At 41.1% G+C, this 16,613-nt stretch overlaps 1 protein-coding gene across 2 annotated transcripts in view; it reads right to left on the bottom strand.

Moving 5' to 3' along the window:
* Window positions 1–16,613, bottom strand: part of CTNND2 (catenin delta 2) — a 731,828-nt gene that overhangs the window by 293,586 nt on the left and 421,629 nt on the right. For both annotated transcript variants that reach the window (XM_066579126.1, XM_066579127.1), the window contains one exon: window positions 8,541–8,724. In XM_066579126.1, the coding sequence (XP_066435223.1) occupies window positions 8,541–8,724 (184 nt within the window). The remainder of the gene's footprint in view (window positions 1–8,540; window positions 8,725–16,613) is intronic.

Genomic DNA, 16,613 nt, shown 5'->3' with positions numbered 1-16,613 from the left:
AAAAAAAAAAAAAGTGCAACACTGCAAAAAGCAGGCTCTACAGTACTGCACATGGTTAGATGTGGCCCTAAGAAGGACCGTTGGGGTTCTTGAAGCCAAAAATACTCCTAACACTCTCCCTATAGCAGCTCCGGCACCAACAGCACTTTCCCTCCTCTATGTCAGAACGCATCTGTGGCGAGCCGCGGGAGGGGCCGATTTTTATACTCGGGTGACACCTGATCTCGCCAGCCACTCACTGCAGGGGGGTGGTATACAGCTTGAACGTCGCAGGGGGAAGTTGTAATGCCTTCCCTGTCTTTGTATTGGCCAGAAAAGCGCGCTAACGTCTCAGAGATGAAAGTTAAAGTAACTCGAACATCGCGTGGTACTCGTCACGAGTAACGAGCATCTCGAACGCGCTAATACTCGAACGAGTATCAAGCTCGGACGAGTACGTTCGCTCATCTCTATTGCTTATCTATTTGAATTTTTGCATATATTACTTTTAGCTCATCTATCTGTACAATCCCCATTCAGAAAGTAATCCATGATTGACAGAAAGTGCCGTCCAGTGTACATCTTTTGCTATGTATGCGGTCTTTGACCAGACATTCAAGGGTGCATATTACTGTATGCAATGTGAGCGCATTGTGCTTTTGAAGCCCAGATCCTGGATCCAAATGAGTAGCTTACAACATTCAGATTCATTGGCAGCATGGAAAGGAGTTTGCTGCTCATTGTATAGGCACTCACTGGGGCAAATGTGGGGGTATATGTTTATGTGCAGGATGATCGAGAAGCTAGCTAGATAACAGGAGAGGTAGAGAGAAGAGATCCAATGAGGCTTTACTCCCCGCCGAGATGAAGAAATCCTCTGCCACAGCTGTGGCAGCTGGGGAATATTGACATGCACCACAGACCTATGGTGCGCACATGTCCTATGCTTTGCAGGTACATCCATTTGCACGCCTGTAAAACATGACATGTGAACACACCATAGAGAACCAATGGTTCTAATAGGCACGTGTTTTTGTTCGTACAATTGTACGGACATAAACAGGCTCATGTGAATCCACCCTAAGACAGAAACAAATGATTACAAAAGGTGAGGGCTCGGCTGGTGCAGGGGTCCATCTAATGGATAGACACTCACAAGTCAAAAGTCCATTTCATCCTTATTGGGATTAATCACGTTACCGGATACCTGTCCTCCAGTGATAGGGAGGGCGTCAGCTGGATTACCGTGGTAAACTCGTACTGCCGTTGTGGAGATTAATGTAACAATGTGTAAAGAAAAGCTGCACATCTATGTAAACGTGAAGAGATTAATGTAGTGGTACAGGTATAAATCTGGAGTACTTCTGTGAGGAGATAGCTTGTTTAAGGCAGAACTGCTTTATGTCCAGGTTTGCTGTAAAACTCTTAATTAGGCGCAAATGATGCAGGTAGTTGGTTTAGAGATTCTTTATTCCGAAAGACAGTAGGTCAAGGGGATCCTTCAAGATAGCTCTGCAATGGGGCATGGCCTGACTGCCAGACAAGATGGGCACCTTGCACTGATTGCTGCTCATCCTCAGCCTGTAAAGCTACCTTTTCATAATACTAGCAGCAGCTCCAGCTGAAAGAGAAAGCTACCAGCATAGTGCTCATCATGCCAAAGAGGACGACATCCATACAGCCTCCTCAGAGGGTCTCAGACTTCTTTACAGTGAAGACTGTGGGACAGGAGCAGGCTGCATGTTCCCGGGGACTTCGCTCCCCCACCAGCTCCACTGCAAGTGAGGAGGAAGAACGGAGTCCCTGCACTTCAGCTGTTAGCTCTGCCGACTCTGCCAAGCTGCACAGAACACTGCAGAGGGGACAGAGGAGAGTGTCACCGTCAGGAGGGGTGAGTGGGGGAGGGCGGAAGATCCTGTAAACTCTCCAGCAGCTCCCAAAATGGTACCTGTGGGCTCTTCTACCCCCCCCCCCCCCCCATCTCCCACATCAGCCTCTTCTAGCTGTGCTGCCAGCATACAGGGCACAGCTGCAGGGAATGAGCAGCTTCAGCAAGAAGAGCTGGGGACCCTGACTGAGGATAAGGCTTCTTTCACATGAGCGCATATCGGACGGACGTGAAAACGGCTGTTCGATATGCGCTGTGATCTGATGCATTAGATTTCAATGCATCAGATCACATGGGCGTATTTGTAAAGAAAAAACAGAAAAAACTTTCTTTACAGCTGCACTACAACATTAACCCTTGAGTAGATAAGGGAATAAGCCTCTAAAAAACCTCAGTTCAATAGAAAGCAAATACTTTTTATTCCCCACATAATCAAATACAGGTAAATCGTTAAAAGCAACTCAAGGGTTAATGTTGTAGCGTAGCTGTAAAGAAAGTTTTTTCTTTATATTACCTTTTCCACATATGTTTTTAAACTTTGGGGTATTTCTATAAGCTGCTGCTCTCCAGGACAGTATGGTTGAGTACTATTAGATACACATATATTTACTCTTCTGGATAATGCAAGAAGACCCTTCAGCAAAGAAACCTTAGAAAAGGCGAACTTGGATTCCCGGTGCAGGCGGGACACAAAAAGTTGTTTTGTTGCTCCGCCTGACACCTGGTAAGTAGAATCCTATACAATTATTTCTGTCCCCCTGGCTATGGCGCTCTCCCTAATTTTTGTTTATGGGCGTATTTGTGAGACGTAAAAACGCCCGGCCGGCCAATATAGCGCCGGGCGTTTTTACGTAGGACCCAAAACATAGTTCTGAAACTATGTTTTGGCTGAAATACGTCCAGCCGCTGCACGGGCTCCTATGGGAGCCCATGGCCGCGGCTGTAGGTGAGAGTGAGTTTAGCACGTGGCTGCTAAACTCCCTCCCTCTGTTCTCCCCCCCCCCCCCCCACCCATGCAGGCTCACCTGTCTTTCTCCCCTCTCGTTCTGTGCAATGAGAGGGGGCGAGGGGGGGGGGGGGAGGGGTAAGCGCCGGTCTGTTGATAATGGAAATATAGGAAAGTTGATAATGTGTGGAGATTTAATATCATCCCTGACAAATCAATTGACTCTACTGCTAGTCTTAGAACCTCACCCATACTGGGTCCCTGGCTTCACAAGGACAGCCTATACGATTCTTTTAGATGTCTTAATTCTTCGTCCAAAGAGTTTACGTATTATTCCCATCATCACAAAAACCTTTTCTCGTATAGACCTTTTCCTGGTTGATAGATAGACTTTATCAATGGTTCAGGTGTCTGAGATAGGCTCAACTACTTGGTCTGATCACTCTCCTATATACTTAAAACTTGCTTTAGGACCCCCCATAATATCAACAAGATCTGGAGGAACAATATAACTTTGCTTAAATCCCCTAAATACCAGAAATAAGTAATTTTGCCCTATGGAATGCGCATAAAGAGTTTTTTAGAGGAGTATTGATTAAGCTTAATGCACAGTATAGCAAGAACAAAAGAAAAAATATAGATGAGCTTCTTGATAAAATAAAGAGACAAGAACAAGATTTACAAAATTCCACTGCGAACAAACAACAGACAGACTTAATGGCACTAAGGCGAACCCTGAGATCAACTCTGCTTGAAGAGTATAACAGAAATTCTATCTACTGGAGGGCTAATTTCTACTCTCATATGGACAAACCCTCAAAATTAATGGCAAGCCTCACAAGACAGAGATCAATTAAAGCAAAATACCTTAGTTAATCAATCTAAAAGATCCTTCAACAAAAATTGTTCATCGACAGCAAATAGTTGAAGAGTTCAAATCCTTTTATGCCAAGCTATACAACTTAAAAGATGACCCTTCTATCTGACAGCCTAACTCCACTATCATAGATGACTTTCTAAAAAAATGACCCTTCCTACCATAGGTAATAAGTCAAATAAACTAGATGAACCCATCTCTCTTTTAGAAGTAACCAAAGCTATTAACTAAAAAATGTTAAATCCCCGGGGCTAGACGGGTTTTCAAATGAATACCATAAATTGTTCTCTCTGATCCTTTCACCGCACCTTGCTTCCACATTTAATGACACAATAGCAGGTGGGATATTGCCAGCAGAAATGCTACAGGCAACCATAGTCACTATCCCCAAGCCGGGTAAATCGACCACTAGTCCAGCTAACTTTAGACCAATATCCCTCCTTAACTCAGACACCAAAATCTACTCAAAAATTCTAGCCACAGGACGTCTTGAGGTCCTGTCAGTAGTAATTAATAAAGATCAAGTGGGTTTTACAAGTGCAAGACAGGCGGCGGATAGTACGAGGAGGACGTTAAACCTGATTTCAACATTGGGGTCGACTCGGACGCCTTCTCTCCTTCTTGCCCTGGATGCAGAGAAGGCATTCAATAGACTCCACTTGGGATTTGTGTTTGTTACCCTTGAAAAATTTGGAATAGGAAAGAATTTCCTGCAGGCGATTCGAGCCTTATACTCCTCGCCATCTGCCAGAGTTCTTGGGGCCTTGTCCACACCCTTTCTCATAACAAATGGAACTCGCCAGGGTTGTCCTGTTTCCCCATTATTGTTTTCAATGATCATGGTAGCTCTGGCAGAGTTAATCAGAATCACCTGAGAGATCCAGGGAGCCCCTTTTCTGTTTAGGCAACATAAAATCGGACCTTTTGCCAATGATGTACTATTGTTCTTGACTGATCCCCTTAATTATTTGAGAAAGGTAACAGAGATTATATCACTATTTAGTAAGGAAATATATTACAATTTGAATATAGATAAATAACAAATACTGGGGATTAACGTAGATGGGCAGTTGAAGGCAGATATCCAGGAAGAGTTCTCTTTCCAATGGCATCCTGAAATTCCATACTTGGGTATATAACTAGGTTATCCATTGTCAAATATAGTTTCTGCAAACTTGGGTCCCCTGCTCTCAACTATCCAAAAGGAGCTAGAGCAATTGGGAAAAGTGAAACACTCGGTTTGGGAGAATTGTTTTGTACAAGATGTTACTATTACCAAAAATTCTATATTTTTTCCACACATTAGTATATCCAATCCCACAATCGATTATTTCAGGCTTCCAAAAACAATTAATGTGGTACATTTGGAACAACAAGAGGCCTAGAGTAGCAGCTCAGATTATGTTCCTTCACCGTAAGCAAGGTGGGTTAGGAGTTCCAAATTTATATGCATACTATCAGTCAACTACATTAAATCAACTCACCTGGTTGAGTGTTCCCCGGCCAACAACATGGAGCCTTATGGAAAAATACCTTAACAACAACAGGTCATTAGACTCTCTTCTCAATGCTTCCATGATTAGCATTCTTTACCTGAAGGTAACTCCATTCGCAAATGTTCAAAATCTATTACCTCCTATGCTTGCTACCTTACAGGTTTGGAACCTCTTGAGTTACCGCTAGAGACCCTCACATATTTTATTCAAAACCTGAATATTAGTGGATGGGGGGGGGGGGGGAATTAAATATATATCGGAACTCGTAGAGGGGGGGGAAGGTTGCTCTCCTTCAACGGAATTAGAGAAAGATGTGGTCTGGGTGCTAACAAATTGTACTCCTACTATCAGATAAAATGCTTTGTACACAATTCCCATAGGGAAGGCCTCACAGTCCCGAAAGGTTTGAAATCTTTACTCTCCAAATGTAGCACTACGCAAAATTCAATGACAAGGACATTTTATAATGTTCTTCCGGGGGACATGGGAGACTCAAAAAAGGTTCATTTAGTAAATTGGGAAACTGATCTGAAGAGAAAGTATTCTAAAGCTCAATGGCTAAAATCCTTTGAGTGGGCTAATAAATCCACTCTATCTACTGGTCTTCTACAATCTCATTACAAAGTTCTGACAAGATGGTATTATACTTCTACCAAATTAGCAAGAAACTTCCCTACAATGAGCAAAGAGTTTTGGAGAAATTGTATTCAGGATGGCACATTATACCACCTTTTCTGGGAGTGCCCTGAAGTTCAAATATTCTGGAGGGATGTATTTAGCCAAATCCAAAAAATAACAGGAGTTTACTTGAGATGTAACCCACAGTTGGTACTCTTATTGTTGGATAGTGATCTCATCCCTAGAATTCATAGAAAATGGATATGTCATTTCCTGCTGACAGCAAAACTTATCATAGCTAGGAAATGGTAATCATGTTCCCCTCCTTGCATCAAAGATCTATTAGACACAGTGGCAGATCATTATAGCTATGAAAAAATACATGCTAAATCTAATAACAGCCTGAATAGCTTTGACTCACTGTGGAATTCTTGGCGGCAATGTGTGGTAGCAGTTTGATATTGCTATAGGTTGACTCAGATATTGGTTTAAAATTGAGAATCTATGCAGTAATAGATACAATGTAAGCTTAACTAATTACAATTCAACATAAATGTAAATGACAGAAATATGATTTATGTGACGTTTATACATTAATTAGCTTCACCCAATTGTCTGCATATGATTTACAACTAGGTCCGTTCAATCTTCTCTTCTTTTTTCTTCTATACTTACTTGTTGCTGTAACTCTGTATGCAGCAATGCTTACTTGTATGTTATGTAAAATAAAATCATTTTGAAGAGAAAAAAAGATAGCTCTTCAATGCATTTCAGATGTGTAACTAACTCCTTTTTCAAGCAGGTGGGGTTTTTGTTTGGGATACTTTTATATATAACAGTTTAAAGATGGCGCTTATAAAGTGAAAGTGAAGCTACGGTCACATGATGTGAGCCAGAACTCATCAACAGGAAATCTCGGATCACAGTACAAAGGGATGAGGTGGTGAGCATGGTTAGAAAGGAAGCCAGAAGTCAATATCAGGAGGTCTTGCAGAAATAGCAGAGAAGCAGGCAATGTGGAGCTGGATTACACCGTACTGCAAAGCAGATTAATCACACACTGGTGCAGTGGTAGGGCCAGGCTTTTATAGGAAGTCTAATCAAGAGCTGCGCGGAGCTAGGACATGGGCTGGGTTAACAGAATCTGGAGACAAGGCAACAGGTATGCAAGAGAACTGTCCAAAGAGCGATGGCTCAATAGGAAGGGCTACTGCTTGGGGTACAGGAGGTTCCCGATTCGAGTCGTGACAGTGGTGCTCAAAACTGTTGTACATTATGAGAAATGGAGTGTATGCACAAGATTTCCAATTATACAAGCTACAGCATTAATCTTAACAATTTGCTTTTGCACAAGAACCACTATACTTTACAACATTACGTATTGACAATGGCATTTCTCCTGACCATCTACACATTTGTGCTGTTCCCACAAAAATATTTCCAAATATATAAAAATAGTCAAAATTACGACATAAATACTTTTAGTTAGTGCTTCATGACTGAACAGCAGACGTAATCTGTGTTGAATCATCCTTGCAATTTGCCTCCACGACTTGAAGCAACAGTTGTTTTTCTTCTTCGTCTTTAGAAAAAAGTTTGAAAATTCCTGGTCTTTGAGCACAGCCTTGTCACAGACCTAAGAACCTGGAACTGCAACCAAATAAAGGTTTGTTGAAAGGAAAAAAATAGAGGGTGTCTTGCTTTGTAGTTCAAAGCTGAGTTTTTTATGCCACCCTATTATAAGTACTAACCTTGGTACAACCCTTTTATATTATGTGGTTTTGAAGCAGATGTGCTACTAGAAGTCTCGGTATACAGGGCGATTCAAAGACGGTCTTTGAATGTCACAATATATGCTTATGTAAAAGGGGACTTTGGTCCCAGATCACTGGGTGTGAAAGCTCTCCAAATGACACAAATACTAGATGCTGTACTGCATCCTTTGAAAGTGTGTAATGATGGGAGGCAGCGCTCTAAGAGGTCTGTAAGTAGAGACTTACTGCCGGGGCGTTCCCTGCTATCTGGTCAGTGCAGGATCCTTTCTCCTCACAGGCAGCGCTGGCCAGATAACAGGGAGCTATTAGGCAGTAAATCACTGCTTGTAGACATTTTACAGTTGTGGCTTCCCATCATGGCTGCCCACACCTGCTCAATTATATAATATTTCTTTAAACTGACAACCTGAGTCCAGAGCAATATTAATTTGTTGAAACTCTGCAGCATAACAGCAGTCCTCCTCTGCCAAATCTGCCTTTTTATAATGTCGGCAGAGATTAGCAAATAGACTTTACTAATCCCGTCCCTCTGCTCCTGCTATAAAAAAAACGTAAACAAAAAAAAAATCTTTTTGTTGGAAGTTATGTCTCGCCTGTCCACGGGATTAAATACATTTCTCAATTCTAGGAAAGAATCATAGTGGACTGAAAGGACAAATTAATCGAATCAATTCAATTAGTTGGGAGTTGTGATAATTTGGCATGGAATGGCCACGTTTTCCTTCCCTGGATCACTTTGGTAGGCACCAACCACAGCATACCAGGACAACCCGCAAGCCAGATATGCTCAGAATCTGTTGTCCAGCCTTCACAATTTAGCCTTTGTCAAAGTTGCTTCCTATGTTTGACAATTTTTACTGATTCCAACTCATTAACTTAAAACCAACTGACTTGCCAGATGCCAATGTTGCCACAATACGTTCAAAGTTACTCACACACACACACACGTATTTAATCTTACCTTAGACACCCAGTGGCATTGCGCAGCACCTGTGATGAATGTAGCTGTCCTTTGCGATCATCCTGTAGTATAGAGTTTTCCCACCCAGAATTTGGGATAATCACTGCATTGGTCAACACTGCTAGGGCATCTTGAATTATTGGCATTTTAAGAGCATCACAAGAGGAAAGATTCCATAGAACTCCTGTATGCAATTAAAAAAATGTGGGTTAGGCAATAGAGAACTCCTTGTAGTATGCTGTTTAAACTTCTTTTTAAAAACACTCTATTCTAATACTAAAAGCAACTTTAAATTACTGACTCTACTGTATGAACAAATAAGCTTTTGCCAAATTTAACTTTTAAGTTTATTACATAAAATCATAAATTAATCAAGAGCCCAATATATCACCATTTATTATTGGGTAAGAGTAGCCCTAACATATAAAATATAACCTGCATTCCCAACTAATAGAATACAACCAAATATATGATTTGTAAACAGAAATATCAAGTCTCTAGAAGAAGTTGTTGCTTTGCTTCAAAACTCGGCATGCAGTTACATCCTAAGCAGATATGCAAATGATGAGAGTTGTCATGATTAGATGAACGGTCTTGCCACCTGAGGCCCTAAAAGTGGTTCCCCCCTTGGCCAATAAAGGCTCTGAGAGGCTTCTTGTGTTTAATGGACCTCTTTTCCCCTTTGTGTAGAGCTTGTTGACCACTAGACACCTCTACGGCACAAACAAAGAGATTTCACCCAGTTAACAGATTTTAAACTGTTGAACTAAGTAATAAAGAGAGACTCAACTTCTGGAACATTTTTTCATGATGTGTTACGTTTGTTGATTTCTACGAGCTCATGCCAACCACACCTAACATGACACCCACAGAATATGTAACAGCGCAAGTGTGCTAACAATAGATTGAGTGGAAACTTCCTTTAAAACAAACCTGTCTCTGGCTATTGGCACCATAAACTGTGTTATAATGCTCAGAGACCAGGGAGATATTTTTTTTATAGCTACCCACCTCCAAGTGCCTACAGTGTTAAACCCAAAAGTCATTGCACAGATCGTGCATTCAGAGAATGGACCATGTCAACATAGTCAAAACTGCAGGCTATGTGCCCGCGCTCACACAGGGATCAATTGAAGCACGCACACAGCCTTGAGTCTGATAGCATGGTCTGCACACCAACTTTCAGGCTTGGCAGCATGTGCATCTGGAGGTGGGTAAGTATAAAAAAATACCACCCCATACTCATGGGAGCCTGCCCTATGAGCATCATAACTTAATTCATGATGCTTATAGCCAGTGGCAGGTTTCCTTTTAAAAGGAAACACATATAGAGCCTCGTGTGGCACAGAGTGTTAAGGCAGCAGAAATAAACCCCTTAACGACCGGGCCATAGTGTTTTTACGTCCTGCAGCTGCAAGACGTGTATGGAGGGAGGTAGCGCTGCTATCTCCCTCCATACAGCACGGGCGTCAGCTGTTTATTACAGCTGACACCCGCGGGCAATAGCCGCGCTCGGCCGTTCGCGGCTATTAACCCTTTAAATGCCCCGAACGCTGTTTGGGGGTCCCGCACGCCCCCCCCGCGGTGAGATCGGGGGAGCCGTGCAGGTGTCATGGCAGCCGGGGGTCTAATGAAAGGCCCCAGGGCTGCCTTAGCAGACTGCCTATCAAGCCATCCACACAGGGTGGCTTGAAAAACTGCCTGTCAAAAAGCAGTATGACGTAATGCTATAGCATTACGTCATACTGCAGGAGCGATCAAAGCATCGCATGTTAAAGGCCCCCAGGGGGACTTCAAAGTAAAGTAAAAAAAAAGATCAATAAAGTTTTTTAAATTGTAAAAAAAAAAAGTTCTAAAAGTTTAAATCACCCCCCTTTTGCCATATCTATTATTAAAAAATCGAAATCATAAAATAAAAATATGTATTTGATATCGCCGCGTCCGTTAAACTCCGATCTATCAAAGTAGCGCATTATTTTTTCTGCACGGTGAACGTCGTCCGAAAAAAAAAAAAAAGAACGCCAGAAATGCATTTTTTTATGTACCCTGTCTCCCAGAAAAAACGCAATAAAAAGCGATCAAAAAGTCGTATGTATTCCAAATTGATACTATCAGAAACTACAGGACATCCCACAAAAAATGAGCCCTTGCTCAACTACGCCGATGAAAAAATAAAAAAGTTATCGCGTGCACAAAATGACTGCAGAAAATAATTGAAAAAAATTTAATATCTTTAAAAAAAATACAAGTACTACAGCAAAAACAATACTATATAAGTTTGGTATCGTAGTAATCGTACTGACCCATAGAATAAAAATATCAGATTGTTTTTGTTGCAGTTTGTGCGTCGTAGAAACAGGACGCACCGAAAGATGGTGGAATGTCGTTTTTTTTTCCATTTCTCTCCGCTAAGAATTTTTAAAAAGTTTTTCAGTACATTATATGGTACAATAAATAGTGCCATTGAAAAATACAACTCGTCCCACAAAAAACAACCCCTCATACAGCGACTTCGATGGATAAATAAAGGAGCTACGATTTTTTAAAAGGGAGTAGGAAAAAACAAAAATGGAAAAAAGCAAAAAAGCCTGGTCACTAAGTCCTAAGCTGCATGGTTCAGGCAGCCGGCTCAAAGTCCATTCAGCCTTCCATCCTACTGAGGTCGGTAAAATGAGTACCCAGCTTTGTGAGAGGTAGTAACTAAATTACCTGAAACTCTCGCGGAATAGGTTGGTGTTACTCGAAAAAAGCGATGCTCGATTGCGAAATCGCCCTAAATGAGTACGTTCGCTCATCTCTTGTTGGCGCTATACAAATAACAAGATTTATTTACATGTAAATTCTTCAGCAAACCGGGCAAATGCTAATCAAAGTCAGAGGGGCCTCCATGCCTTTCCTGAGTGGTACAATATTGCATGTTATAGTCACTAATTACTTCAGAAGGGTTTTTGATACAGGGATTATTCCGATTGCCAGATTAGAGACAGGAAGGATTTTTTCCCCTATAATAGGGAAAATGGACTTCTCCCTCATTGCTTTTTTTTTTTGCCTTCCTCTGCATCAACATTGGGGGGTTAATAGGCTAAACTGAATGGACATATGTCTTATTTCAGCCTAACATAATATGGTACTGGTAATGAGTTTACAGTTTTCCCTAGACTAAACAGGCTACAGTTAAATTTGTTACCCTTTTTGCCTACTCCTACTTGTTTCCCTTTAATATCCAATTATCCCTCCCCTTCAGCTTTCAATTTGATAAGATCTGGTCAGTCAGTTTTTCTATTGTTTGTAAGACGGGGATTTATACAACTACTTTAGGGTTAATTAACGCAAAAGAGCCTTTCAAATCGAGTTTTATTAAACATGGGTGATTGTACAATGGAAGTTCCACTCATGTTTGATATGTTACATGAAAAAAAATACCCAAATATAAAATAATGAAGCTCAATGTGTCACCATAACTACACAACACACAAAATGTTAAATCAAACACAAAGGCAATGATTACTTATTAATCTCCAGATTCAAAAACACACAATGGAATTTTGTTACAGGGTTAGCGTGGCTTCACAAGAGCATGTTTTTGAGCATGCATATGCGTGCACAAAAACACGATTCTATAAGAACCAATGCATTCCCTAGGGTGTGTTCACATGTCAGTGTTTTACAGGTGCGTGCCTGTAAAGATAGGACATGCGTGCACCATAGGGAATGCACGCACTGTCTTCAATGGAGCCGCACTGCTGGTCTGCCGCCACCCCTGAATTGTTTTTCAGGGAAGAGCTTTACATATAAGCTCTTCCCTGAAAAACAAGAATTTTAGTGTAAAAAAAATTAAAAAAATACTTACCTGTCCGCCGCTGCCATGTCCCCGTAGGGATGAAGAACACATCTGCAGCATGCGGCAGATGTTTCCTTATCCCCGCAAGGAAAAAGAATTCCCTGCTGCACCTGCCACATCTGTGACAGATGCAGCAAAGGAATTCTTCATCCCTGCGGGGAATAAAGAATTCCCTACAACAGCTGGAAGGATAATGTTTTCGTCCTTCGCCCCTATACCTCTTTTAACCCCTTCCCGCTCCACTACGTACCGGTACGTCCTGGGAGCCTGCTACTTCCCGCAACAGGACGTACCGGTACGTCCTGATGATAGCGCAAGATCACATAATATCCCGCGCTATCCCGCAGCAGGAGCCGGCTGTCAGTCACAGCCGGCGTCCCGCTGCAACAGTAGATCGTGGCAGGGAAAGAGTTCACAGAGGGATCACGCTCCCTCTGTGTCTCCGGCCGGCTCTCGCGGTGTCATCGCGAGAGCCCGGCCTGTAACCATGGCAACAGGACGCCAGACACTGGCGTCCTGTATTGCCTATGCCTATAATCGCTGTACAAGTGATAAGGCATGGCAGAGCAGTAGCTCTGCCATGCCTTATGACAGCGATCATAGGAACAGTGCTGCAAGTCCCTCAGAGGGACTCAAATAGTATAAAAAAAAAGAAAAGTGTAAAAAAAGAAAAATGGAAAAACAAAATGGAAAAAAAACCCTTTTTTATGCTTTTTCTAATATTAGCATAAAAAAGGGGAAAAAAATTAAAACCCCACATATTGGGTATTGACGCGTCCGTAACGACGTGTACAAAAAGCTGAACACGCTTTTTATTTTGTACGACAAAAAGCGTAAAAAAAAAAGCTAAAAAACAGAGGCAAAATGCTAATTTTTAGCATTTTGCCTCACAAAAAATGCAATAAAAGTGATCAAAAAAGCCGTACATTCCCCAAAATGTACCAATAAAAACTACAGCTCGTCTCACAAAAGATAACCCCTCATAGAGCTCCGTACATAGAAAAATAAAAAAGTTACAGGACTTTGAATGCAACTATAGAGAAAAAAAAAAGATTTCCCAAAAAAAAGGGGGTTTTATTGCAAAAAAGTGTAAAAACCTAAAAAAAATAATAATTTTGATATCGTTACCGTACCGACCCGCAGAAAAAATTTAGTGTGTCATTTATGCTGCATGATTAACGCTGTAAAAAAAAGAAAAAGAAATCTATGGCAGAATTGATGCGTTTTCTCTCCCTGTTATAAAAAAATAAATAAAAAATTTTACGATATTGTCTATGTACCCAAAAGTGGCACCGATAAAAACTACAGATCGCCACGCAAAAAACAAGCCCTTATACAGCCGCGTCCACGGAAAAATAAAAAAGTTATGGCTTTTGAAAAATGGAGATGGAAAAATACAAAAAAAATCGCTTGGTCCTCAACGCCAAAATAGGCCGTGTCATTAAGGGGTTAATGCATCCCAAAACATTATTTGCCTTTGCAGCAGCTGATTGGCATTGGTTACTCCAGTTTAGTCTATAGTCCACTAGTACCCCCAGGTCTTTTTCCATATCATTTTTCCTAGCGGTACCCCATTAAGTGAATATTGGTAACATCCATTCTTGCTGCCCATGTGCATAACCTTACATTTATCAACATTGAACTTCATTTGCCATTTTTCTGCCCAAGCCCCCAGCTTATCTATGTCAGTTTGTAGCCGCACATTGTCCTCCATTGCATTAATTATTTTGTATAATTTTGTGTCATCTGCAAATATTGAAATTTTGCTCTGCAGCCCCTCTAGGTCGTTGATAAATATATTGAACAGAATGGGGCCCAATACTGAACCTTGTGGCACCCCACTAGTGACTGTGGCCCAATCAGAATATGAACCATTTATTACCACCCTCTGCTTTCTATCATTGAGCCAATTTTTAACCCAATTACACACGTTTTCACCCAATCCAAGCTGTCTCATTTTGTATATTAGCCTATTATGTGGCACAGTGTCAAACGATTTAGAGAAGTCCAGATATACGAGATCATTAGACTCTCCCAGGTCCAGCTTAGAGCTTACTTCATTGTAAAAACTGATCAGATTTGTCTGACATGAGCGACCCTTCATGAATCCATGCTGGTGAGGAGTTATTCCCTTGTTCTCCTTGAGGTACTCATCGATGGCGTCTCTCAGAATCCCCTTGAAAATTTTTCCCGTTACTGAAGTGAGACTTACCAGCCTGTAGTTGCCAGGCTCACTTTTGGTCCCCTTTTTATAATTTGGAACCACGTTGGCAATGCGCCAATCCAATGGTACAACACCGGTCTTGATAGTATCTAGAAATATTAGGTATAGCGGCCTAGCTAACGCATCACTTAGTTCCCTTAGTATCCTTGGGTGTATTCCATGTGGGCCTGGCGATTTATCGATTTTAATCTTCTTTAACCTGTTCCGCACTTCCTCCTGCGTTAGGTATGACATATTTTGCGAGGGGTTTATTTTATTCCCCTGTATCTCGTGTAGCATTTCCTTTTCGTTTGTGAATACGCTTGAAAAGAAACTATTTAATAGATTTGCCTTCCCTCCATCATCTTCAATGATTTCCCCTGCATTATTTGTTAAAGGGCCAGTGCTCTCCCTGCAAATCCTTTTGCTGTTAATATAGTTGAAAAATAGTTTTGGGTTGTTTTTGCTCTCTTTGGCGATCAGTCTTTCTGCCTCCTCCTTGGCAATTTTGATTGTATCTTTGCATATTTTGTTTTTTTCCCTGTACGATTTTAGCGCTTCTTCGCTGCCTTGTTGCTTTAGTAGTTTGAACACTTTCTTTTTTTCGTTTATTACCCCTCTTACCGTCTTGTCGAGCCACATTGGTTTCCTTTTACTTGAAGTTCTTTTATTTTTAAAGGGAATGAACCATTTCCTCTCAATGTTGATCCAGAGGAAGGAAAAAAACAATGAGGTGTAAGCCAATTTTCCTCATTTAAAAGAAAGCAAAATCATTAATGAAACCCAATCTAAGAGTCAGAGTAATCTCTGGATCAACAACCCTTCTGAAGTAATTAGTGAATGTAATATGTCATTTTGTAACGCTCAAGAAAGGTATTCATGCCCCTCTTGAGCTCTTTTATCAAATTCACCATCACCACATCCTCAGTCAGAGAGTTCCATAACCTCAGTGCTCTTACAGTAAAGAACCCCCCTCTATGTAGAAACTTTCTTTTCTCTAGATGTAGAGGAAGTTTTTTTTTTTTAGTCACAGTCCTAGTCCTGGGAATAAAAAGATCACAGATCTCTGTATTGTCCCCTGATATATCTGTACAAAGTTAATCGGTTGCCCCTCAGCCATCTTTTTTCTAAAGTAAATAATCCCAATTTTGATAAACTCTAAATAGCGATTTCATTTATTTAGTTGCCCGCTTTAGAAGCTGCTCAAGCTCTGATATGTCCTTCTTGATTACTGGTGCCCCAAACTGTCCACAATATTCCATGTGTGGTCTGATCCATTTGGAACCATATTTTGTCCACTCTTGTATTTTGACTTTGCATAGTTTTGTATCATCTAATTCCTCTACAAGGTCGTTAATAAATGTATTAAAAAGATAAGGCCCAACACTGCCCCCTGTGGTACCCCACTAGTAATGACGACCCAATCAGAGTATGTACCATTAATAACCCCCCTCTGCTTTCTATCACTGATCAGTTACTTACCCACTTACATTCTCGCCCAGACCAGCATTCTCATTTTATATACCAACCTTTTATGCGGCACAGTATCATACTCTTTGGAAAAGTTAGGCTATACAAAATCTAATTACTCTTCCCTATCCAGCCTAGAACTTACCTCCTCATAGAAGCTGTTCAGATTGGTTTGAGAAGAGCGATTGCTCATAAACCCAATGCTGATATGAAGTTATACATCTATTTTCCTTGTGGTCCTCCAGGATAGCATCTCTTAGAAACCCTTCAAACATTTCACAGTAAGACATACTGGCCTGTAGTTTCAAAACTCACTTTTCACCCATTTTTGAATATTGCGCCAATCCAGTGGAACAGACTCTGTCACTAGAGAATCTTTAAACATAAGAAACAATGGTCTATTTATCACATTACTTAATTCGCTTAGAACCTGAGAGCTTATGCCATTGTTCTGTCTGTTTTAATCTTCTTAGGTCCTTTTACACACAAAGATAATTGCTTAAAACAGCAGAATGACTGAACTAACTGACACTATTTTTGAATAAAATAACACTTTCTG

Source organism: Eleutherodactylus coqui, chromosome 9 (genome assembly GCF_035609145.1).
Source record: "Eleutherodactylus coqui strain aEleCoq1 chromosome 9, aEleCoq1.hap1, whole genome shotgun sequence".
Lineage (NCBI taxonomy): Eukaryota > Metazoa > Chordata > Amphibia > Anura > Eleutherodactylidae > Eleutherodactylus > Eleutherodactylus coqui.
Note: the sequence above shows the minus strand (reverse complement) of the source record. Positions and strands in the feature narration are given on the sequence as shown.